Source organism: Nyctereutes procyonoides, unplaced genomic scaffold (assembly GCF_905146905.1).
Source record: "Nyctereutes procyonoides isolate TBG_1078 unplaced genomic scaffold, NYPRO_anot_genome, whole genome shotgun sequence".
Lineage (NCBI taxonomy): Eukaryota > Metazoa > Chordata > Mammalia > Carnivora > Canidae > Nyctereutes > Nyctereutes procyonoides.
In genome coordinates, this window is record NW_026575125.1 from 27,944,629 (window position 1) to 27,972,237 (window position 27,609).

Consider the following 27,609-nt stretch of genomic DNA (forward strand, 5'->3'; position numbering starts at 1 on the left):
AGGTGTTCACATTTGAAGACCAGACCTGGACCAGAGGACTCTGGATAAAAGGTCAGAGTACTGAAAGAGAAAAAAATACTAAAAGCTTAAAAGTTTTAGGGAATCTGATTTTCAAAGAAATCCTAGATCTCACTAAAAATACCTTTTTATTACTCAACCCTAGGATAGACACCAGGACCCCAAAATAATGCAATAAATAGAAGCTTAAAGTGGCAAATGTCCCTGAAGTGACATTTTCTCCAATGTTAATCTCAGGTATAATCATGAAGATAACTTTTAAATGAGACTTTTAATGAGAAGGGAGAAGAGCCAGGAACTCTCAGACTGTGCAGGATATGATATATGTTTGGTTCCATTCTTTCCTTTTACACGTTTTTTTTTTCATTAGACTATCTTGTTATCTTTTAACTTCATATTTAGGGATATTAGACTTCAATCTTTATTTTTCTTCACTTTTTCAGAGTCCATAAGATCACGAAGTGCTGAATTATAATTTGATTGAAAAGGACTGCAGATCACCCAAATGTCCTGATCTTGCAATAGGACATCGTCACTGAAAATATTTTAGACTCTTTTGTTTCAGGGATGTTATTTGGTGTTTGTGAAATGTATATGCTAAGGAGGGTGTGCAGCAATGTTGGATATTCAAAGAGTAGGACTGCAGTAGACATTTTGATTGGATGCCTCATTTCCTATCTACTAGTCCCTCTAGAGCAGCCTGGTGATTGGGATAGAATAAAACTTACCCTCAGTTCCAGATATGAGCTTGGTTTTTGTGCAAGTCACCTTATATTTCTATCCCCTTTGCTATGTGATATGCTCAGGGCAGGTACATGATCTAAAAGGTTCAAATCAGATAGGAGCTCACACCTTTTGTTTGATATTTGGTAAAAGATAAACTATTCATATCTAACTGGGAACAGGAAAACAAGAGTTTCCAAGGGATGCTGAGGGAAGCCAGCCTATATCAATCTTACAAGCCGTGAAAGATAGGGTCGAAAATCAAGAGGGAAACAGAGACCCACCCCTGACTCCATAATAAAATTCTATTAAAACCCCTGAGGAAAACTTGAACTTATCACTTACTGAGTCAATAAATGTTTTGTGGCTTAAGTGGGTCTGAAACCAATAGCATCCTAAAGAACACAGGATATAATATATTTTAATGTTCTTCATCAACTTAATAAATTTTAAATAACCAACAATCATTTTAACAGTACTCATGGCATCTTCAGTGCCAAATGTTCTCATTTCAAATTCAATGCTCAATTGCTCAGTTCACCAAATCTAGTTAATTGCTGCTACTCAAAGAGCATTATCATTAATGCCACCGATGCTATTATCAATAAAATGAAGACAATTTGAATTGGTTCACTTACTCATCAAAAGAAAATTTTTAGAAAGGATGTATTATCTTATCACAATCAGGGTGCAAAATGGGAATTTAATGCACCATTTTTTCCCCACAAGCTGGCTATAAATTGGAATCTTTTAAATTCTTCCTTTCTCTCTCTTTTCTATCTCCCTCTCTCTCTCTTTCTCCCCCTCTATTCCTCTCCCTCTGTCTCTTTCACTTCCTCCCTGTCTCTATGACTCTTTCTCAACTAAGCTAAAGCAATATCATCTGAAATTCTTCCAAAGAAAGCAGACCACACTGAAATCAACAGCTGATAGATTTCAGAGCAATCATTCTTCATTACCAGTTGCCCAAACTTCAGTCTTCATTTTTTTGAAGTTGCCTTTATTTTCCTCTTTATTTTCAGGTTGGCAAATTTGTGGTATCTGTCATTAAATTGTTTATATGTTCATTCACTTTTAGTAAATAATGAAGAATGTGTGTTTGTGAAAACATTACCTTTATTTACTAACTGTAACTCCTTTTTGTGTCAGTTTAGCTTAGGGACTAATAAGATAAATTCTGGAATCAAAATTGTGTGTTTGAATCCTGGTCCAGCCACTTTTCATTTACATGACTGGGTATATTTCTTAAACAGTCTATTTTTTAAATTTCCTCTTAAGTAAGGTGGAGATAACAAAAGAATCTTCTTTGCAGGGCTGTTAGCAGATTGAGTTAATGTATGATGAGGGTTTAGAGTAATGCTTGGCTCATAATAGTATTTAATTTGTGTTATCAATTTTGGGGTTATTATTCATCATTATAGACATCTAAGAACATTAAGATCAATACCTGGGAAGGATCTTGGGATAATACAGTAGATAGAAGCCTAGGAATTCAAAAACTGGTGTTGAGTACATTTCTAATGCTTTCTAAAAGGTGCTGCTTCAGTCAAATAATTCAACGTGTTCTTAGTTTATAGGAAGTTCCATCTAATGTTCTTAGTTTATAGAAAATTCCATCTACTACATCACAAGTGCAGGGGTGGACAAAAGGACACAAAGCATGTACAAGGGATATAAACATGTTATAAAACAAATCTTTTGATACATAAGGAGAGTATACAATCTGCTGCTGAATCAACAAAATTCCTTTCACCACCTCTTCTGGGAAATACATGCGGCACTGGAAACATGTGGCACTTGTTCCTTCCCTTCCATGAACACACAATTATTAGTTGAAACATAAAACCTTCTTCTTGCTTCTCCATCTACTTGATTTCAGATATGGACAGCATAAGATGAAGCAATTATCTGGTGTAGCATAGAAAAGAAAAATTTGCCTGGCTTCCCAATGCCTCAGAACCCTAGCATATCTTGTTTTTGGCAGGGGTATTCTACTATTTGGGGACAATGAACTCCTTTGAGAATATGATGAAAATTGCAGATCCTTTACCCCTATATATACAAAAACATTTTGAAAATTATGTTAACAGAGTAATGGACACAATTATGTACACTTCAAAAACTCTTAGGGTCTTAGGAACTCTAATGATTCTTACATCCTTTTGTCTTTCATAATCTGCAGTGACCTAGCATTCTGTGTCCGGTTAAAATTCTACAAGCTTCTATAGTCAATAATGTTAACCAACTCCTTTTAAAAAAACTGTCTAACAATATAATCACAAATCTAATGTACTATTATAAACTCTGATTACAATTTTTTAAAGATTTTATTTTTAAGTGGCACCTGGGTGGCTCAGTAGGTTGAGCATGAGACCCTTGGTTATCAGGTCATGATCTCAAGTCATGAGGTCGACACCAAGTTGGGCTCTACACTCAGCACGGAGTTTGCTTGAGACTTTCCCCCTCCCTTTGCCCCTTTCCCCATGTACACCGCACACTCTCTCTCTCTCTCTCAAAATAAATGAATAAATCTTTTAAAAAAAGAAAAAAACAATTTTAAGTAATCTCTACACCTCACATGGGACTTGAACTCACAACCTTGAGATCAACCTTGCACATGCTCCACTGACTGAGCCAGCCAGGTTCCCTACTGTGGTTACATTTTTAATGTGAAATTTTATAGTGCACTATTTTCCATTTTACTAGCATTTATACATAATCCTCAATTAGAAAATAATTTCTTGTTTTCAGTATTGCTTGTTGGGTTGTGACTTCTGAACATTAGGTCACTATTTCCTTTTCCTGCTTTCCAGGAAATATAGTTGCATATATTTTTAAAACATGTAAATCCATTGAAGAAACAAGAAAAAATGGAAAAATCAAATAATTAAACCTTAAAAAAACACCATAAAACAATTTATTGTAAAATATTCTAGAAGTTAGTGTCTTTATTATAAATGTATACCACACAAATATAGGTTGTTTTTTCAAACAACTCAATGTTATCCCATCCACATTTTTACTCATTGTAAACATTTCCCAATGCCATTAAACTTTCTTTTATTACTTGGTTCTTAGTGGCTCTATGGTACTATCCCATTTGGATATATAATAATTTACTTAAAGAAACTAATAGAGAGTATGTGGAGATGCAAATTTCCACAGAAAAGCACATCAATTCCATAACAAAAAAGAAATATATATAATAAAAAGACCTAAGGAATTCATGAGTAAACTACTTTCTTTCCATATGTCTCATTGGAACACTATTCAGTAATCTCACAAAACTGAAAGAATTACAGAAGCAACAAGTATTTTCTTTGCTTCTATCTCTTAAATTTTACAAAACTCCATTAAAACTAGTGAATTCCAACAACTAAAGAGAAAAAAAAACTTTTATTTAAAAAGTTACTATAAAAATCCTCCATGAATAAAAAATAGTATCTACCAGGTTTATCCTGTGATCATATTTATACCTATTAGCTCAATGAATTCTTAGTATGAGGCAAGAACTATTTTTAAGCCACCTTTTTAAGTGAATACAATTTCAGTAATATATCCTCATTCACACAATCAGTAAGTAGCAGAACCAGGAGAGGCCATGGGCAGTCAGACTGATTAGCAATTTTATATGTGTTTAGGAAATTTTAATCTCATGAAATTAAAAGGCAGCTGCTTAAGCCAGTATAAGTGCATGGGTATGGGCTCTATACAGGAGAGAAATGTCTCACCCCATCCAACGAGAACAAACATGAATATGTAATTGCTGTCTCTCTTTCCCACCTGCTCTCACAACCAGTAAAATCATCCACTTTGTCATTCTTAAGAAGTACAGTTACATAAGTAACTGGCCAGGGTACCCTGACTCACTGTCCACTGCCAATCTTGGAAATAAAATCTGTCTTTTTTGGGATGCCCAGGTGGCTCAGTGGTTGAGCGTCTGCCTTCAGCTCATGTCGTGATCCCGGGGTTTTGGGATTAAGTCCCACATCAGGCTTCCTGCAGGGAGCCTGCTTCTCCCTCTGCCTGTGTCTCTGCCTCTCTCTGTGTGTGTCTCTCATGAATAAATAAATAAAATCTTTTTAAAAATCTGTTTTTTAAATTAAAGTTTGTATGTGGTCATTTCATTATAAAATGTAATCATGCTAACATCTTAATACTTTTCTAGTAATATGTGTGTATATATATGCATGTATAATATATATATTTACTATTCAGTCATTAATTCATTTACTCCATTAGTAATTTTTGAGTATGTGTTCTAGACTCTGAGTCCATTCTCTCTGGAGTTTTCATTCATTTTCATTCATTTTCATTCATTAGGGGAAAACAACCTACAAATAAGTATATAGCATAATACCAGTAGTGATAAATACTATGAGGAAAACACGAAAACATGGAAAGTAATTATGGTGGTATTTTAAATAGGGTAGCCAGAAATGTCCTTTCTGAGGTCCCAGTAAGCCTAGGAAGCAAGCCATGTGAATATCTGAAAAACAGATATTCCAGGAAAAGAGATACACATGTCAAATACCTGAGACGGAAGCAGGTTTTGTCTATTAGAAGGAAAGCTAGCAGGCCAGTGCATCTGGAGCTGAGTGATGCTGAGGATAGGGGGAAAAAAAAGTAGAAAACGTAGGGACGAGATCATGTAGGGATTTTTCATTTTCTTCTGGGTGTGAAGTGAAATTGTTCAAGGATCAAAGTTACTCCAAATAACTTCTCTACTTATTAAATATGTAAATTCCTTATGAGCAGTAATGTAGTTTTTTATGTGTCCCCCATGCTTGGTTCACTGTTGATCATTCCACAATAGTTACCACTGTTCAACAAGATTCATAGATTAGGATCATAGGTTGCTGGCTTACAAAATGCCAAAAGTCATCTTGGAAAGCTTTGTGGCTACTGCACATAGTGAACAAGTTAGTGAACTACATATCCAATGACATGTTCTCTTTTAGAAGTAGGGTCATAATCTGGTCTGTGCCTAAGCACTCTTCTAACAGAGAGCTCATCCTCCTCCAAAACGTTCTACTGTATTTTTTTAATTTTAATTTATCTTAGAGAGAGAGCATGCATGGTGCAAGTACAAGCATGGGGAGGGTCAAATGGAGAGAGACAGGCAGAGAATCTTGATCAGACTGCACTGAGCACAAAGCCCCGTCCTGGGCACAATCTCACGACCCCAAGATCATGACCTGAGCCAAAACCAAGGGTTGGACATTTAACCAACTGAGCCACCCAGGTGTTTCTAACATTGGTATTTCTATTAGAAAGTTAAGTAATAGGTAAAAATCATGTATATGGTCCCATAAATTTCAGCAAATTAAATGACTTTATTTTTTTTAGAGTTCTAAATTAATATTTTAGATTTGAAGATTCACATCATAAAGCCAATTTCTTAAGGACATGGTCATATTTTATCATTTTGGTCATTTTTTATCTAAAAGGTCATATCTCCTTTTTGCATTTTGCTGTTTGTACAAATCATTGCACAGATGTTGTACTAGTTATAAACAATGCTCAGCTCACGCTCATTTCCAGCCTTCCACACTTGAGACATGTAATATTAATACACTATCTTGTGTCCTATAAATGAGTGAGGGCATATGACTAGTCTTGGCCAGTGATTTGTGAGCTGAGGTAACATATCACTTCCTGTACAAGAATTTAATTGCCAGTGAAAGAAATTACAAAGCTTACTATCCCTTTGCACAGTGACTGGAAATATGCTAAATGTGGTTGTTTCAGCAGGCTGGGTCACTGAATGATCAAAATGAATAGAGTTCCTTTGCTGACCCATAATGCACATGGGCTTTTAGCAAGTTTTTTGAAGGTACTGAAATTTGACAACCTTATCTGGACTGAGAGAGATGACAATAAATATTGTTTGGTGGCTACTAATACATTCCAGTAGCAGTCCTTAGTCTGCATATCGATACATTAGTAAATCTCCAAGCCAGAATTGGGTTGTCCTAGTAAGCAATTTCATTATTCATAGTACATAATAATTACTCAATAATTGTTTATTGAATGAAGGAATGAACATAACTGTTCATCTAACAGGAGATTATTTAGACTTACTGTCTCCATTTTTCAAGGGCCATTGAGTAATATGGCTTATTTCTTTTAAACTCAAGTGGGTAGAGATCTGGTTACTAAGTTGCTAAATTTCCAATGAAAAAAATTAGTATCACAGAAGCAAAAATGAAATGTTATCTCACATACACAAGCCAATAATTAAATTTGAAGTTATTCACCTCACTAAACTGTAAGGATTTTGAATAAAAGCAACAAAATAAAAAAAAATCTCTTCTATCTGAGGGAAAGATTGAAACAAAAGTTTAGCAAAATAGGCTGTTGCTTTTTTCAAATACAACTGGACTGAGAATGTGGGCTTTTTTCCTCCCAAGTCATCCATTGTACACTTTCACATGAATATTATCCCAAGAGGCAGAGCTACTACTTCTTCCAGGGACTTGGGGAGAGGAGATCAATGGATGCGATAAACAACAACCTAAATTAAATATGCACCAGATATTTTGACTTATTTCTACCTCCTTAAAAACTGTCACGTTCTATTAAAGCTAATGGGATCCATGAATAACTACAAATAGGGATAGATGAGAATTAAATAAGTATATACACTCATAATATCATATATCATGTATCATGATTTGGAATCCTAGCTTTGGGGATAGGACTAAGGAATCAGGTACATAAGGATAGGGGTTGTTGAAGACAGCCCGTATATTTAACTTACAACAGAACATATACACTATATAAGTGTTTGATATTAACGGCAGTAATGTGTACTTGTATGTATATAAACATGTACATACATATATATATATTTACTTATGTATATAATATATAATTATATTTCATCTACTATTCACAACTTTCTCTATTACATAACCATATATGAGGGCTACCTTTACAAGATGGCAATGAATATACCTCTAGAGCATGAATTTTAAAGGTTTCATGATCTTGCATTACCGTAAGCTTTACCAGTCCAGAGTAATGGATATTCAGGTCTTATCTATAATAAAGGTAATATATGGCAAGCCCAAAGCTAATATCATACTCAACCCCAAGGTCAGGAACAAGACAAGAATGCCCATTCTCACTAATTTTATTCAACATAGTTTTGGATGTCCTAGCTGGAGCAATTAGGCAAGAAAAACAAATAAAAGGCATGCAAAGTGGAAAGGAAGAAGTAAAACTGTCACTATTTGTACATGGCATGATATTATACCTAGAAAACCCTAAATACCCCACCAAAAATCTGTTAGAACTAATATAAGAATTTAGGGAAATTCCAGATACAAAACTGATAAGCAAAAATCTGTCATGTTTCTATACAGTTATAGCTATCAAAAAGAGAAATCAAGAAAACAATCCCATTTATACTCACATCAAAAAAAGTAATATGCCTATGAACAAATTTAATCAAGGAGGTGAAATACCTGTACATTGAAATATATGACACTGACAAAAGAAACTGAGGAACACACAAATCAATGGAAAAATATTCTGTGTTCAGTGACAGGAAGTATTAATACTATTAAAATGTCCATACTGTCCAAAGTAATCTACAGACTTAACACAATCCCTATCAAAATTTCAATGGTATTTTTCAAAGAAATAAAACAAAGAATCCTGAAATGTGTATGGAACCATAAAGTTTCACTTTAAAAAAAGGTTTAACTATTTTTTGCTTACATCATTGCACTTGCCAGATCAAAGCCCTTAGATAAATTTCTAAAGGTATGAATGCTGGTCCTTGATTACACATACTTAGAGCTTTTTGATTAAAAAATTATGCTTTAGAAAGAAAACTCGATTGATTCTATCATAAATCTTTTCTTAAGTCATAAGATATCCTGTTTCTTTAAGCTCTAGAAAATTGTGGGTATTACCACCCTTCCAATCTGCCTATCTGGTAGGTAAAAATGACTTTATTATTTAAAATTGTGTATCTTTCAATACTAGTTAGGTAGAACGTCTTTTTATATCCTTAAAGATACACTGACTTTTTTCTCTTGTCATTTTCTTGTTCATGTTCTTTGTGAATTTTTCTATTGGGATGTTCTATTTTTTATTGATTTACTGGAGTTATGTGTACATGAAGGCTATTAAAATTTAGTATGTTAAAAATGTTACAAATAATTTCCTAACTCATTATTTGACTTTTAACTTTATATTTCCCATATAAATTTTAGTCAATACATGATACAAGAATTGCCTTACTAAATATTCATCTACTCAATAAATAATTGCTGTAATCACAGAATGTGATGCAATAACTATATTGAGATTTTTAAGAGCTTAATACTTTCTTTCACATTCATTCCTGGCTTCTAGGATCAAGTGGGCAATGAAAAATTAGTAAATTAATGGTAATACTATAGTGCTTCTGGCATACTGCTCTTGAACTATTTGAGGTACCAAATAGTTAAAAAGCCACTAATCGCCTAGCTTACACAAAATTTAAATGATGAAATAGAAGTAGAAGAATCCATGGGCACATCTTATTTCTAATTCCATTAATGATCCAAAATTCCTCTTGAAATGACTTTTTGAGGTATTATAAAGTAAAATTTAATGTTTCAGAAAGAGAACTACATATCTTAGGAAGCAGATAATTGCCACTGGATTTAGCAATCTGACCCACAATATAGAAATTTCTAATTAAAGTCTGCTTTTTATAATGCTAATCTTTCAGCCAAAAATTTCCTTGGGACATGTTATAATGAAGATAAAATGTACTAAGATTTTAAATTAACCAGAGATCTCAAGGAAACCTAATAAACATTTTCATAAATGTTCACTATAAGTAAATTTTATTGTGAAGTAATCCTATTGTTATATATAGCTCTCATCATAGGCATCATTACACCATGAATAACTGAATAGAAATAAATATTTAAAATGCTCATATTCCAAATCTGCATTTGATATAGGTAGAAGAGGAACATGACCTTCTGTAACTGGATCAGCAGGAAGATGATCTGAAAACAACAAGTCACATAACAATACTGTCAACTCATCATTAATCCCTTCAAAGTTAGTCTCTTCCCCCAAGGATTTAATGTATCACATTAAAAAAAAAACTTTACATGTACAAGCTTAACAGAGTAAAGTTTTAGTTAAAATAAAACATTAGCTAGTAGATTTGGGATCCAAAGACATTGAATTTACCACATATTTAACTATGTTGCTTTGCCATTTTGATAAGTTTATGTTGCTTAACTTAGCATTATTCTGTTTTTGCACTGATATTGGCAAAGAGGCAAAGACCACAAAACTAATATGCAAGGAAATGTTCTGACAGAATTCTGTAGAGGGATTCATAATTACACATAGGCACCTGCTAATTATATATTTTAGTAAATATATTCAGATAAAATAAGTTTCCAAAGTTGTCATACATAATTGATATTACCACACTTAGAGTATGATTTCATTTAAAAGTAGGGTTAATACATTTAATTAAAGAATAACTGTCAAAATACTAAAATACTTTTTGAAAACAAAATAAAATAAAATAATAAATAAATCAATGAAAAACAGAAAATCAAATTACTTAATGAATGTAAAACTAGAGGTTGTTGTACAGAAAATGTGAAAATGTGGTGAATTTGCTTAAAATATTTATAATCCTATGATATAAATCATACTGAATAGATTTAAGGACATTAGTTCCCAGATCCATTATTCCTCTCTGTGACCTTCCTTAAATGATTTAACATCTCTGGACTTCAGTTTCTTCACCTATGAAAGGAAAAGGATAGGAAATGCTCCAACTACTTAGTACTCTTTACATTAAATAACACAAATTCTTGCAAAGTGAATTTGAAATTTCACTTGGGTTGGAAAGTAATTGATCCCCATTGCAGAATTTACTCTATGACACTTAAAGGCAAGACACTCTCAAGCTTCTGAGTTAATCAGGAATTTGGATATCTGACGATCTGTACAAGCTTACTTAAATAAAGACACCAGTAAACTGAGTACTCATTCATGAAAACCTGTTAGGTACCAATGCTGGCTACTTTTCACAATTGATCACTTTTCCTCATAAGAATTTCATAAATTGCAGCACTGTATTTTTCATGATGGATACAACAAAATTTCCCAACCCTACATATTCTCAAAAATATAACAGTGATGGGGTGCCTGAGTGGCGCAGTCAGATGGGTGAATGACTCTTGGTTTTGGCTCAGGCCCTGAGCTCAGGGTTGTGAGATTGAGACCTAGGTCAGGCTCCTTGTTCAGTGCAGAATCTGCTTAAGTTTCTCTCTCCTCCCTCTGCCCTTCACTCCCCTTCCCCTCCCCTCTCCCCCACACTCTCTCTCTCAAATAAATAAACAACAGTGACACTTCTCTGTGATGAGTTTGGTTTATTTTCCCTCCCCTGGAATATGCGTGGACTTGTGACCATGGAGCAAATTACACTGTGACTTGCAAGATACAAAGGGTAATACAGCTTCCACATGGTGCTTTTTAGGTCACTTGTTCTTGGAACTCAGGCAAAATTTTGTAAAAGACCACAAAGACATATGGAGAGGCCACATGTAGGTATTCCTGCCAACTGCTCTGGATGAAGTTCTAGCACTATCCACTGGACATTTGAGTGAAGAAGCCTTAGCGAGGAATCCAGCTTCTGCTACTGTCTTATTTCAACTACATGAGAAACCGCAAGCCCAGTTAACTCACAGAATCATGAGACATCATGGCAATAATGACTTATTTTTGTAAGCTCTTAAATTTTGAAGAGATTTGCTACATAGCAATAACTGGAGAGCAAGATAAGCACGACTATATTACACAGGTGAGTTAAGAGAGAAACATCTGTATCACACAGCAAGTAAGATGAATCAGAATTTTAAGGACATTATTACATCATGCTTCTTCAAAGATATGTTTTCTTTGCAAAAAAAAGTATTAAAATAAATGTTTGACATTAATATTCCCTAAAAGGCCAAAAATAAGCTAACCAAGACATACTACTCAGGTCTACATGAAAAGTTTCAGTTTATTAGTGATTACAAATAAGCCACTTGACCTTTTTAAAGATTGTTACCCAAAGAGATTAACTGAGATTCCATCCAATAATTCTTCCAACCCAACAAGCCCCATAAAATGTGATAAACATGAAGTAAATGGGGGCCTTTCAGATACCCCCCCTTTTTTTTGCAGAAATTGACTTCACTTTTGTATCATTTCCAGCTGCACCTACAGAGCTATCTCTGGTAATCAAGAGACAGATGGGAAAAGTCAGTTTTCAGCACGGCTGGTTAAACTATCTATCATTTTCTCCAAAAACTGTGAGTATCCTTGCCAAAGGTAAAAATGGGAATTTCATTCTACACTTTTGGATTTAGTTTCTTTTTCAGCTGATATCATGATTTGTAACTATAATGTAAAATGCAAGAAAGTTCACATGCATTAATACATGTATTTCTTCACCCTTAAACACTTATTTAGTGCTTATTCAGTAAGAAGGTGAGTGAAGGCTTTTTTTTTTACATGCTCTATGTGTTATTGTAGCCACCATATAAAGTGGAAATTGACTCCATTTTAGAGATGAGAAAACTGAGTCATAGAGTGAAAGTGATATACTCAGGTCCCACAGAAAATTACTTAAAATAGTAGGGCTGGAGTTTGAACCAGATTAGCTTCCTCTCACCCTCCTGTTTTCAGCTCAAGAGAAGGCTCTACTAATATTTTTAGCTATAAAATGTCCCTCTAACCTTAAAATTTTCCATTATTTCTAAAAAATTTCAGGCCTTGTATCATTTACAGTATTTGTAACAATTTATACTTAATTTTTTTAATTTGATTTTTTAAAACATTTTGGTCTCTTTTCTCATCTTTAAATTAAGTTTATGAAAGCAGGTAGCACTTCCATCTTACTCATTTGAAAAATTCAAGAGCTATAAGAGTTCTACTATATAGTTTGTGCTCAATGCATACTGATTAAGTACATAAGTACCATTAATATTAAGATGTCTGACTCAAAAATCTGACTCTAAATATAAGACTTTTGTATACCAGACACTGAAAAATTCAGAAACACTTCAGATAGTGTTATTTAGGGGGTCTTTTCCCTCTTCTCATTTTATAGATTTAAAAAAAATTGAAAGGTAAGAATGTATTTGTTCCAAGTAATATACCTATATTCCTTCTGAAGTCCACCCCTCCCCCATACACACACACACACACACACACACACACAGACTTTCAAGATTCTGCTTGGTAATCTTCAGTGCATCGATCTTTAGAGCTAAGCTCAAACCTGACAATCTGTTTCTAGGTCACTTGTTCAGTGACATCAGAAAGTATAAAGGCTTCCACGAAGCAGATCAATGGTGCTTTTAATCTAAGGATTTCTCCCCACTGACTGGCTTTGAACCCTGTCTGCCAATTCTTCTGTACAATCTTCATGCCAGCTAAGTAAGGGACAAGTTGTATTGTGAGGGGCCAATGGCAGGGACAGAGTGAAGAGTCTCCTCTCCCCCTATCTTCTCCCTACGTAGAAACACTGGCCCTAAAACCACCTACAAGTGCTTTTTTTTTTCTGCTTTAGAAGGAAGCATTGCTATATTCCACTTCACATGGTTCTAAGATTATTCCTCAGTATCTTTAGTGCTACAAAGTATATGCTTTTCTTTAGAGTCCTTTATCCTTTACATTATCTCATGGAGTTGCCAAACTCTACACAGGTTTCAATTTACAAGTTTGTTAATAAAGCAGTTTAGAACCCAGGCTATATCTTCGCATCAACCTGAATAAAATATAAGGTCCTCAGGTCGGAACACAAAAGTTCATTTAATGCCTGATGTACTTAAAGTAGTAAGCCTGATATTGGTGTCAGTTTTTGAGAAGCCACAATGTGCCTGGACCATGGAAGGGTCTTCGTACAATTCATCTTTCTTAACCCTCCTAACAGAGGTATGAATTAGATATAATCACCATAACAATACATGGGGAGATAGGCCCAGAAAAGGCAAGAAACGTTTTCAAAGCCACATAGCTGGAAAGTGGCAGAGCTGGAATGTGAACTTCAATGTCTCTATTGCCAGATTCTGCGCTCCCTCCTCTTTGCTCAACTAGTACTTTCTTTCTCAAAAACTGGATGCTTCTTTGGGTAAATGTGGCTTCATTCTGAGGTTTCATCAATGAATGTTTCCCTGCTTTTGAAGTAGCAAACGCATATAGCTGTTTATCTCAACTACTTTCAGGGTATGAGTGAAATTTCTGGCCTAGGACATAAATTCCATCAGGCCTTGAGATAGTTAAACATAAACAGCTAGATACCTATACAATATCCATTTCCTTCTCTGCTCCCTAATAGAATCTGATTAGATTCAGGAATGACTGTGTTCTATTTGACTATGTGATTCAAAGACTGCTGAGTCCTGTCTGGTCTAAGCCAGTCCTGGCTGTATATTCTGTCTCCCCTTACTGGTTTAGACACAAGAGTGTCACCTAATCTTGTCCAACAAAACGTAAGGGAAACTATGCTAGAGAGTTTCTATGAAATACTTCTTCATTCTTAAAAGATGCACCATTTAGATTATGATTAAACGTGCATTAACCAATAGATGGTTCCAACAACTGGGCAGCTTCTGGGAAAAAGATTAAAATTCTTCTCAACTATGCAACTTGTATCAGTTTTTGCATAATCAAAGTTTAAAAAACAGAACTAAAAGAATCCATAGGAGAACCTTTTTAAAACATCCTTTCAAAAGTGGAGCCTTTTATAAATATGACCTCTCAGCTGTCAACAACAAAAAAAAGCCATAAAACACAAGATTAAAGAATTCCCAACAACATAAAAAATAGTATTTTAAATGGAGAAAAACACCACAAATAAATTCAAAAGACAAGTAACGAACAGTGAAAATTATTTGTATTTCATGTCACAGATAATGGCTAATGTATTTAATATATAAGTAATTCCTGAAAACTGATCAGAAATATATTCCAACTGACAAAAAAAATTGGGAAAAATGAAAATTTTCCAGAAAGAGAAAGCCTACTGGTTATTATGCACATGTAAAGATGCTCAGTCTCTCTCACAGTAAGGAAAACTGCAAATATTTGCAATTTTACGAGCATGTGTACACACACGTGGTGGCAGAAACATGGTGGCAAGGGTGGGAAGGGCATTTAATTTTAATTGACTTTTATTCTCTTTATTTTTAAATCATACTTCTCCATATCCTATTCTAAGAGTAAGTTAAACAAAAGTTGACATGTAAAACTTTTGATGACACTACTTTCTTCAATCATTCAACTCCTAAAACATGATATTTAGTGTAAGGCTAGTCATTTTTATGCCAAAATCCCTGTGTAGATGTGAAAGTGTGCAAATTGGCATATATGGATGAAAGAGTGAAAGAGCAAGAGGCAAGAAGTAGGAGGAAGCAAACTGATTAAACAGTGTAATTTAAAGTCATGCTATAAAGATCTGGATGTAATGGGGAGCATAAAAAGAAGAGTCATACATAAAATTTGACAAGGTTCACCAGATCTGATAAAGTCTTTAAAGCCAGGCTAATAGACAGGAAGGAAAAGACGCTAGAAATAATCCACAATGGAAATGGGAAAAAATTAAGAGCCAATTAGGTATGATAGAGGTCAGAAAGGAGTCACACATGGTTAGATGGGTTCAAGCCTGGATAAGAATAAATGTCAGAAGAGACTCCTAGCCTCATGGGCAAAGATAAGGTCAGCTTTAAAATACTGAAGTTGAGGTTATGGTAAAACATCCATGTGTGGAAACTATCAGTAGGTAGATGAGATTGTAGAACTGGAACATTTCAGGGTTAGAGCTGAAGCTCTGAGAAATGCATATTACATCTAAATAGACACAAATATTTAGGGCATGAGCACTTTGTATGATGGGTGCTTTCTTTTCCTTAGTTTGTGATTATCTAAATGCATTTCTAGCTATATAAACAGTGTTATCCACTGTATCTCCACCTAATCCTATATTTTATCATCTAAAATATTTAAAGATGTTTCTCCAGACTCTAACTATTTTGACGATATGGTTCAAATATTGTTTTTCCCCTTTGTTATTATAAGAGCTAATTTTAGTCTATGATAAAATTATTACTTTTGTAATGTTCACAGATTTTTTAATATGGAGGCTGCTTCTCTATAGTGTTTCTACATACTTTGTTTGGTACCGCTATCTGAAAAGTTCAACTGTCTATTTCATAAATGCAAAAATAATTATTTATTTGTCCTATTGCTGGTAGGAATATTGCTAGGAAGTTGATACATATTGCTCATCAGACAATAAGAAAAAAAAGATTTATTTTTCTTTCCAAATTCTTTTCAGTATTTACAAATATTAAAAGACTAAGGAGAATGGTGATGAGAAAGTAACAGACTCTCTGGCTGTGGGGAGTCTGGGAGTCTGGAATAGTGAAACATCAAAGCTATACTACAAGTCATGACACTTGGTTTGAGTCCCAGTTACTCACTGTTTAACCAAATCCTTTATCCCATTTAAATTTCTCCTACTTTAAAATGAGTTAATAAAATCATTCAACAGGTTCATTGTACCAATCAAATGAAATATGTAATCAAAAGCCTTTTAAAAATTCCAAATGTTAGGGGCGCCTGGGTGGCTCAGTCAGTTAAGTGGCTACCTTCAGCTCAGGTTATGAACCCAGGGTCCTGGAATTGAGTCCTGCATGCGTCTCCCTCTCCCTACTGCCCCTCTTCCCTAGTTGTATGTGCTCTATCTTCTGAATAAATAAATAAATAAAATCTTTTTTAAAAGCCCTGAAAATGTTAGTAATATATGAGAGATGCCCCCCTTTTTTTGTTTGTGCCTCTTTTGCAAGAATTCCAGGAGTATGATTTCCTTTTGTTCTTAAAAAATTACAAGAGTACAAGCAAAGTGTGGGTAACTTTCCAAAGCCTGATTCCTTTACTTTATGAGCTATTTGACACTATGTGGAGGTCACAATCTTTATTAAATGAATGTGGACATCTAGGACTTAAGCTGAGCAAGGTAGAACAGTAAGGCCTTATAGGCAGAAATATAGGTATGTCTTCCGTTGCTTTTTTTTTCTTTGTTTAGTTTTCTTCTATCCTGTTTTTGGCCTAAGAATGGTTTCACAATACTTCTGGAAAAAGGAAGAAGCTCATGCACAGCCAACAAAGGAGAAAGGGAACAATTTGATAATTTGTGGGATCTGGGAAAAGCCAGGTGATGCCAGTTTCGATTTTAGCTTGCAGGTAATAGATGCCTTCCTCAGATTTGCATCCCATGGTATTAGACAGCAGGGGTTAGAAAACACCCTCCACCAAAGATGTCCCTGTCCTAACTCTGGGACTTGTGAATATGTTACATTACGTGGCAATGAAGAATTAAGGTTGCAAATGGAATTAAGTTTGCTTAGTAGTTGGCCTTAAAATAAGCAGACTTTCCTAGATTATCCAGATGGGCCCAAAGTAATTATGAAGTCTTAAAAGCAGAAGAGGAAGACAAAAAAGTAGATCAGTGTGATATGCTATGACAAAGACTTACCTTGCCTTTGTTATGTTTGAAGATAAAAGAGGGTCATGAGTCAAGGAATGTGGGCAGCCTCTAAAAGTTGGAAAAAACGGGCAGCCTGGGTGGCTCAGTAGTTTAGCGCCTGCCTTCGGCCCAGGGTGTGACCCTGGAGACCCGGGATCAAGTCCCACGTCGGGCTCCCTGCATGGAGCCTGCTTCTCCCTTTGCCTATGTCTCTGCCTCTCTCTCTCACTCTCTCTCTCTCTCTGTGTGTGTGTGTGTGTGTGTGTGTGTGTGTCTCTCATGAATAAATACGTAAGATCTTTAAAAAATAAATAAATAAAATAAAAGTTGGAAAAAACAAGGAAATGGAATCTCCCCTGCAACCTCCAGAGGGAAGGCAGTCGTACTAACACCTTGAATTTAGCCCAGTGAGACCCATGTTGAGATTCTAAACTATTAAGATAATAAATTTGCTGTATTTTTTAAGCCACTAAATTTGTGGGTATTTGTTACATCAGCAAGAAGAAGCCAATATACAGATTCATTATCACTTAGTAGGATGGGTTAATCCAAGGGAAATATGCTTTTGTCCATGTGAACATAAACTATTCAGTGTAGGTTTTTTTAAGGGCCTCAGTACAGGTAGCCCCTCACTTTCATTCTCTCATGAATCCACTTCCATCAGCAATATCCTCCAAAAACCACACACTCCACTGGAATTGTATTTATACAGTGTGAGTATTAGCTAGAATAAACATGTAACTTATTAGCCCAATTGGGAGTTTTCAAAGTGAATGGAGGTGTTACTGGCAATTCCACTGTGATAACTCCTACATATCAGGACTTCCCAGGGGACCCTATCTCACTGACATTTCACTGGTTAATTTCCAATGTTACTTGAACTAATCAGCAATACTTAATGCTGTTAAATAATGACCTCTCCCTGAAATATCTTCTTCTTCTGGCTTCTGGAATATCATACCCTTCTCCTTTATCCTCTCTTCTTTCTATCCATCCTTTGCTGTGTCCTTCACATCTTTAAGTACTGGTATCTCTTATCTACCTGTACTTTTTCCTAGGTGATCTCATCCAGGTGAATGGATATAAATACTATCTATGCTGTTAATGACTTCCAAATCATCCTGAATGCTGATCTGAGAAACACAAATTTATGTATATTCAAGTCTCATGAGCAACTCAAGATTAACATGTCAATGTAATACACCACATCAACAAAAGGAAAAACAAAAATCCCATGATCATCTCCAAAAATGCAGAAAAAGAAACATGTGACAAAATTCAACATCCATTTGTGATAATAACTCTCAACCTGGTGCACATAGAGGGGACATACCTCAACATAATAAAGGCCATCTATGACAAGCCAATAGCTAACATCATACTTAATGGTGAAAGCTGATAGCTTTTCCTCTAAGGTCAGGAACAAGACAAGGATGTCTACTCTCCCCACTTTTATTCACCACAGTGTTGGAAGTCCTAGCCAGAGGAATTAGGCAAGTAAAAATATAATAAAATCCAATGAAACAGAAAAGAAAAAATAAAACTGTCACCATCATACCTTATTTCCCACCCAGCAGCCATGTTGAAATAATGCATTTATGTTACTCCTCCAATAGCCTTCCATCTCACTGGTAATAAAAACCAAGTCCTCACAGTTACTTAGTAAGTCCTATGTGGTCTGCTCTACCATTGGGCTCAGGCACTATCTCCCAGCACTGTGTCCCTTACTTATACCTTTATTTGAGTAGTTAAAGTATCCCCATAGCTCAAGGTTATTGTACCATCTGTGCTTCCTCCTCGGAGGTTTGTCTTCTCCGAGAGATACACACCTCTTTTCAGTCTTTATTCAAAATCTACTTTCTCTGACTACCCCAAATGCCACATACTGCATATTCTACGTTCCTCTTTTATGAATTGACTTTGCATGTCTTATTAATGTATATTAGATCAGTATGAGACCAAAGAGTGTGATGCCACATATTTAATTCTCAATGACTGCTGAGTAATATTCTCAATTACATAACAAAAAGGGACAAGAAATGGATTTGTGGGCAATGAAACAACATTCCCTGCAGGACACCCTAGGTTTAAGAAATCAGTAGACATCTAGGTATAGATATGTATAAAGAGTTGAAAATGAGTTAGAATTGTGGCTATAACTCAAAAGATATTAGAAGTAGGTAAAAACACAGATAACAACGGTCATCTGCATACAGCTTCAAGCTGGGAGATTCAATCACATCAATAACAGAGAGAGTATAATATATGGCTCAAGGGATCTTTCATGAGGCTCTTATGCAAAGGGAGTTAGAAGAGGAGAAAGAGCGCAGCCCTGGTGGCTTAGCGGTTTAGCACTGCCTTCGGCCCAGGGTGTGATCCTAGAGATCTGGGATGGAGTCCCACATCGGGCTCCCAGCATGGAGCCTGCTTCTCCCTCTGCCTGTCTGTCTGTCTGTCTCTCTCTCTCTCTCTCTCTCTCTCTCTAATAAATAAATAAAAAATCTTAAAAAAAGAGGAGAAAGAGCCAGAAAATGAAAGAGACACACAACAAAGATAGGGAAGAACCTGACGAGTCTAGAGGTTAGGAGACAAGTTATTTCAATTATGATGGAAAGCCTGAAAACTGAAAAGATGACATTTGATTTGGTGATGAAGTATAATTATTGGTGGACTAAATGAATGAATTAAACATAGACTATTCTACAGAAGTGATAAATGAAAGAGTCACATAACAGTATATTAACTAGACAAAGTGGATTGATGTGTTTAAGCAGAGGTGACATGCAACCAGTTATAAGTGCCTAGAGGTGTTTTAAACAGGGTGAAGCTCCAGGAAAGAAAAAGAAATTGGGAATGAAAAACATACTGGGTATTTTTTTTATATAAAATTAGGAGTAGGGATCCCTGGGTGGCGCAGCGGTTTGGCGCGGGCCTTTGGCCCAGGGCGCGCTACTTGGAGACCCAGGATCGAGTCCCACGTCGGGCTCCCGGTGCATGGAGCCTGCTTCTCCCTCTACCTGTGTCTCTGCCTGCCTGCCTCTCTCTCTCTCTCTCTCTCTCTCTCTCTCTCTCTATCATAAATAAATAAATAAAAATTTAAAAAAATAAAATAAAATTAGGGGTAGAATGGGATGCATGATCAAAGTCATAAAAATAGGAATTAAGTAAAACCATAAAAAATGTCCTCCATCCAAGAATGGATGGCAATAAATTCATACAATGAGGGAAAGCTAGGGATTAATACCAGATAGTATTTCTTCTTGGAAAATTATGAGAAAAACTCATTTATACATAGGAATCCTAAGGTAGTTCAGATTGCTTTACCACAACAGGTTTATAAACTACTGAGAGTATAAATCAGATTTTTCAAGTTAGGACAGATGGAGATAACTGATATTTCTAATATATTGGGAACTTTTAAGATAATTCACAAATTTTATGTTTCCCAGAGGGACAGTCACCCACATACCTCACTGTCCTATTATGGAAAACTTCACCCCCTTTGTAGACCACCAAGTAAACCACTTGAATGAAACTCTCTAATGGAATCCAGTCTGGCCCATCTTGAGTTCATTTGAAGTGGATCAGATACAACCTGTAGGGGGCAATATAGGCTCAGCCCCTCTGAGAAGCACTTCAGAAAAGATTTTTCTTACTATATCATTAAGATACAAACTTACCTAACCTAACTACATATAACATCATCTTCTGATGTGATTCCTTGAGAAACAGGAAGAATATATCATTCTTCATCAATTATAATTCATGTTTCTTCTTTTTTTTTCATGTTTCTTCTTTTCTAAAGGACACCATTAGTTTTATTTTCATGGCTTATACTAAATAAAACAGGTACGTGAATTTGTTGAGTATTTTTATTTTACGATACATTATGTATTTTGTAGTATTTATACAAAGGTATAATGAACAAATAGAGTCTAGCAAAATTAAATCCACTTATAATTACTTCATTAAGGAGTCATACCTGAGCAATGCCTTAATGAGGTGGTAATGAGGTAAAAATGTGCTGCCAGGATAGGCACTGGAGAAAACTTTCTGGAAAAGGCAGCTCAATAAAGTGATAATGAAGGGGAAAAAGAATTCATCTCTGTTTTGGCTCATGCTCCTTTATTTTAGGATGCACCTCTATTCTTTAAGTCTTGGAGGTTTCAATGGGAGGATGGTGATAAAGAGTCAAGAAAGTCAGGTAGTCAGAAGGGTGAAAGGGAGGAAGAAGAAGAGAAAGAAAAGGACAGATATACTGAAACTTCAATTGGTAATAAAAATAGCATCTCCCACCTCTCCAAGTTGTTGTACGGATTTCCTTAGTTCATGTAATGTGCACACTTGGCATAGAGCAACACTCGGTAATGAGTGGCCGGACTACTTTTATTTACTGATAATGAGAAAACTGATTAAGTTTCTTGCTCAAAATTATACAACTAACCTTTGTAAAAACATGGATGGGAATTTAACCGATGATGAGGCTGAGTCACACAAATGTTCTCACCCAGTTTCCTTTGTTCAAGCTTTGCCAGAAAACTAGCCAAGGATAGAGGGCATAACTATGCCCTGAAATACGCTTCCCTGGGGGAATCGTTGAATACTAAGAATTTTCAGCCTTATGCATAAATTAACTATGCCAAATAATCACTAATTAAATACAACCACTATTTCAAAAAATCAATGAGCCTCTAAACATGTATACTTTTTCACCATAGAGCATCAGGCCTATAATTTCTAAATTCCCATTCATAATGTGGTTTTGACAAAAGTCACTTCCTTAAGAACTTTCCAAGTTGCTCTATTACACAAAATAGTTTTCTTCTAAAAAATTCTAGCAAATCTCACAAGTCAAGAATATTTCATTTCTATGCTCTAACATATACCATGTTATAATTTCTTGTATTTCTAGGTTTCCTACAATACTACAATAATGGAAAACTCCACAGAGAAGATTCCTTACATGGAAAGTATTAAATGGTGCATAGAATCTGACCTGGTTAGGAAGTGACTTTCTTGTACACATAGTACAGAGCATGTTATATACATGTTAAAATTAGCAAAATTAAAATGTATCATATGGAAGAGCTTAGTTGTATTTTCCTTTCTTTTTTTAGGTGACACAGGGACAGAGGAAGAGGGTGAGAGAGAATCTTAAGCAGGCTCCATGCCCAGCACCAAGTCAAAAGCGGGCTCAATCTCACAACCCTGGGATCATGACCTGAGCTGAAACCAAGAGTCAGATGCTTAAATGACTAAGCCACCTAGGCACTCCTGAAGTTATATTTTTTCTTAAATAGAATATAAGTACATTTTATAGAATGAAATATAAGGACATCTATATATAGTATATATATACTTTAGGTTTCAGAAATCTATAAAAAAAAAACTCCCCAAATAGTGTGACTAGTAAATTTCATCCATTTTCCCGTTCTTTTAAAAATTACATAAATCAACCTCTAATGATGTTTTTGTAGAACCATTGGTAGCCTTTATAAAAGAAAACCTTACAGGTAATTACATAACGAAAGCGCATACCACTATTCTAAGAATTCTCATTCATGAAGAATCAACCTGTGTTAAACCTAGAGAAGTCTCAATAACAAAACTGCATCATGTGAGAACATTTAATACAACTGGGAACAATGAAACAGCTCCTGATGAAGGAGGAAAAAAGGCACTGCAAAATTCAAATGAAAGCCATGTTCAGTTATCTTGGATGAGGAAATTCTTTGGTTTGTAGAACAGAGAGTAAATGTTGACAGACCTGTGAAGGAAGTGGGCTCCGTGTGGGGTCAGAAGTGGTGACATAAGCAGCCTGTGTGTAGGCATAGCTCTTGAACCGAGGCTTAGGAGAGGAAGGGGCTCGTTCGTAGCCCTGTGCTAGACTGACTGTGATCTGCAGAGTAGGGTTAAGGGTAAGGGGACAGAGGGGAGGAGGAGACATCATAAGTAAGCCTGGAAAGACTGCTTTCCCACACAGTAGAAAAACAAACGTTAAATGGAAACAGTAAGATGAAAAGTTTAATTTGAAATTCACACAAGGATATTACAAATTGATACACTTCAACAGGTCTGGTGCTCAGTATCATGGTGGAGAGCAGGTAATCAGAGAAGGTATGAGGGTGGGATTGAACTATCAGGATTCCACACTGACAGAACTCCAGCATTCATATGGGATGATGCTCTTCAATCTGACAAAAACAAGCATCCAAAGCAATTTTCTCTGAACCTCTGAACCCAAAGTAAACAAAACCAGAATTCATCAGGTCAAGATCCTGGAAAGGACTGCAGCTCTCATAAGCTAAATATGGAACTGGCTTAGTGGAGTGAGGAAAATTAGGCCTAAGATTAGCTTCCCATGCCTTCAGCAGGAATTTTGCTAAAAGCTCCTTCTATTTTTACAGGCTTTTCATCATTGTTTATATCAAAAAAAGTAAAAGAAAACACCCCAAACAACCACTGTTGACAGTAAGAACAAGCCATGTAAGAATCCCACTAGATCCTGCACAATAATAAAAATCTTTATCATATATATTCTCCCTTTAACTTTTATTTAAAGTATTATAAAATACTTTGATCAAAACTGTTACCTTGAATAATCAAAATGTGTTAACACATCAGCAGGTTGCCACTAAAAATAAGAAAGTATTATCAAACAGTACTTGCCTTTGTTCTAGCTCTAATCTAACTCTTTGTTCTTTACTCTCGCTGACAGAAAGTTTCATATATATGAGTTTTTAATTCATTTTACACAATGGAAATGCAATACATTGTTTTCCATATTCCTATAACATAGTGCATATCAATAGCAGAGTATTTTAATAATGTGCTTTGAAAAAAATATTATGGTCCATTATATCAGTTAAAATCCAGAAGGTTTATAGAGCTTCTCTGTCTATCTAAGGTATACAGATATACACATACACACACATTATGCTATGGAGACATATATTTGTGTGTATGTGTGTGTATATACACATGCTATGCTACATAGACATATATACCATGTATATATCCACAGATATAATAGATATACATGTGTATGATGGCTAAAAATGCATATACAACAGACAATATAATTGCTATTAGGTAGTCTTTTGATACTTTACCTGTTGAGAATAGTGCATTTGATGATGTAATTGAAAATGTTCTTCTCTAGTAACTTTTGATGGCCTTGGCAACATTTCCACTTCTTGGATGGCTTCAATGCTCACTTGTTGAGGCAAAACTTGGAAGAGTGATGTGATATACATTAAGATGGACTTCTTATCTGGATAAGTGGTGGCAACATCTGTAAGCACATTAACACCACACATCAATTTTTGGTTTCTATATTTGAGTCTCTGAAAGGCGAATGAACAAATCAATGTTACAGGAAGAAGACACATTAATGAGCACTCGATCGCCCATGAATATCCTCCAGAGACTAATTAGAACATGATAATCAGGCCTAAAATGTCCTTCCAATTTGGCAGACCAATGAGAGGAGCACTAAAGTTAATTTCTTTTCCTTGTTCACATAAAAACTTCATTCCGTAATACTTTTTCCTAAGTCAAATTGCCAAACCAGCCCATCTAAGAGAGTGGTTTTCATTAGATAAGAAACACAAATAAAAGATTATATCTTCCTTTCCATAGAAAGCTATGTTAACGTGTCAATTAAAATAGTGCATTGGTAATTAAACAATTACACAAAAGAGCTTAATGCTTTGGCGTCCAGTAAGGAAATCTTGCACCATCTAATCAAATTTTTGCTGGTGATTAAGTATGTAAAAAAGTAAAATATGTCTCTGTGTTGAAATGAACCGTATTTTTCCACAATAACAATAAAACAACAATATACCATATGTATATGATTTGCAATATTCCTTAAGTATATTAACAATACTTGTTTACATTTTGGTACATCTGTTAAAATCAGTTGTTACCTTCCTTCTCAGACTCTAGAGATAAATTTAAAAGTCCTTCACGTAAAGTGATCTAACATTGTATCCTTTGCCACATCCAGGGAATGAAAGAAACCCAGCATTACAAGTCAATAATAATTAGTAATAACACACATAGTAAGTGGCAGCTCCTTCAAAAGGTTCTTTTGCTACTTGGCACTACAATTTACCCATTGCACTCATTCCAAGGAACCAAGATGTAAAAATAAGCCTTTCTGTGAAGTGTATCATTAATCCCAGAAGTGTTAAAACATAAATCCTGGCAGGAGGCCAAGACAACTATGCAGCAATGTGCCAGGCATTTTTCTTGCCATAAATTTATCTTAGCTTAGTTAGCATTAAAATATGTTTTAGTTAAATACGTATATTCTGGTCAGGTGTTCTGATCATGAATAAAAAAGCCAAGAGTCAAATCTTAAGCCCACTAACATAAAGGCTGAGGCTGAGTAGGTCACTTAGTCCATGCTTTCAAAGTGGCAGGAATGCAATTAATTAAAACAACTATTTTTATCTGAAAGAGAGAGAGAGAGAGAGCATGTGAGTAGAGGGAGGAGTAGGAGAGAATCACAAGCAGACTCCTTTCTGAGCACAGAGCAGGGCTCCATCTCATGACCCATGAGATCATGACCAGAGCAGAAAACAAGACTTGGTTGCTTAACCAACTGAGCTGAGCCATCCAGGCACCCCTAGAACAACTGTTTTTTTTTTAATATATATTTTAAATATTGTATGTATGTATGTATCTATGTATGTATGTATTTGAGAGAGAGAGAGAGAGGGAGGACAAGCAGAAGGGGGGAGGAGGAGTAGAGGGAGAGGGAGAAGCAGACTCACTGCTGAGCAGGAAGGTGGATGTGGGGTTTGATCCCAGGACTCTGGGATCATGACCTAAGCTGAAGGGAGACTTTGAACCCACTGAGCCACCCAGGGACACTTTTTTTTTAATATTTTAAAAAAATAGTTACAGAGGTGGAAAAAGTTAATATTCTTTGGTCTGCTATCTGTAGTATAAAACAATACTTCTCAATTGTTAATATGCATATGAATCACCTGGGGACCATTTTCAACTCAGAATCAAATTCAGTAGGTTGGGATAGAACCTGAAGTTCTGCATTTCTGACAAGCTTGCAAGTGATGCTGACACTGCTGGCTTAAAGACCCTGCTCTGAGTAACAGGGTTGAAAAAAATGACACAGGAAGCAGACTGCTATATAATCTACCACTTCACTGTGTTGCTTTTTTTTTTTTTCACTCAAAAGACACTTACTGGACACATAAGTGCATAAGGCTGAGAGGTACAAGGTTATACAACACATATTCCCTGCTCCTTATTGTAATTTAATTAGTAGCCAACAGATGATGAAGGTAAGTTTTCACAAGTATTTTTTTTTTCAGGAAGAACAAAAAATACTTTCTGCATGAGTACCTGCCTTTCCTTAAAAAATAAAACAAAAACAAAACAAAATCTTACTAACTTAGCCTTGAAATTCTGAAGACTAAAATCTCCCTTTCATTTGATAACTGTTTTTTTTTTATTTATTTATGATAGTCACACAGAGACAGAGAGGCAGAGACATAGGCAGAGGGAGAAGCAGGCTCCATGCACCTGGAACCCGACATGGGATTCGATCCCGGGTCTCCAGGATCGCGCCCTGGGCCAAAGGCAGGCGCCAAACCGCTGCGCCACCCAGGGATCCCTGATAACTGTTTTTCAAGTGTTCTTTGTATGGTGGATACTACGCTTCTTCACATTTTGAACCTCTAAAATGTTTTCTTCCGTCTCCCTAGGAAGTAGTCAGTTTTATCTCTAGTAAGCATAATTTAGAATTCTGTTTATTTTTAGTGTATTAAATAAAACTATGCTGTGAGAAAGGCATTGAATTTCAAAAGATTGATCTATGCCCATTTACTGCTATATTATTCATATATGTGTACCTGTATATGTTTGGCCTCAAATATATGTCATGATAAAAATAAAGGTAAAAATAAATCAAGAATTATTTCTATTACCCCAAGCAGATGTCGAAAATTATAGTACATTTTATCTAAATAAAACATCTTTTGGATAGAGGCGAATATTCATAAATATCAATTAGTACAATAAATACACACTATTTGACCAAATTATTGACATTTTTGCCCCTATCTATTACCTTCCCATCTTTAAGGTTGTGCGAATTCAGCTGTACCAGCAGGTGGAATCTAATATTTCTTTTCTTAAAGAAAGGAACTTATATACTCTAAAATATGTTCATTCACTTCAACATGTATATGCTAAAGACCTATTATATTTAAAATATTTTAACAGAGTATCCAGAAGATTAACAAGATAGAGAATTCATGGATTTTTCACAATTTTGAATA

The 27,609-nt window shown here is 35.3% G+C and overlaps 1 protein-coding gene across 6 annotated transcripts in view; it reads right to left on the reverse strand.

Moving 5' to 3' along the window:
- The window catches only part of DMD (dystrophin), a 2,039,779-nt gene that overhangs the window by 1,512,077 nt on the left and 500,093 nt on the right, over positions 1-27,609 (reverse strand). For 5 of the 6 annotated variants that reach the window (XM_055339018.1, XM_055339021.1, XM_055339019.1 and 2 more), the window contains exons 8-9: positions 24,409-24,590; positions 23,064-23,195 (exon numbers count right to left, since the gene is read on the reverse strand). In XM_055339018.1, the coding sequence (XP_055194993.1) occupies positions 23,064-23,195; positions 24,409-24,590 (314 nt within the window). The remainder of the gene's footprint in view (positions 1-23,063; positions 23,196-24,408; positions 24,591-27,609) is intronic. The other variant, XM_055339022.1, reaches the window with a different exon arrangement.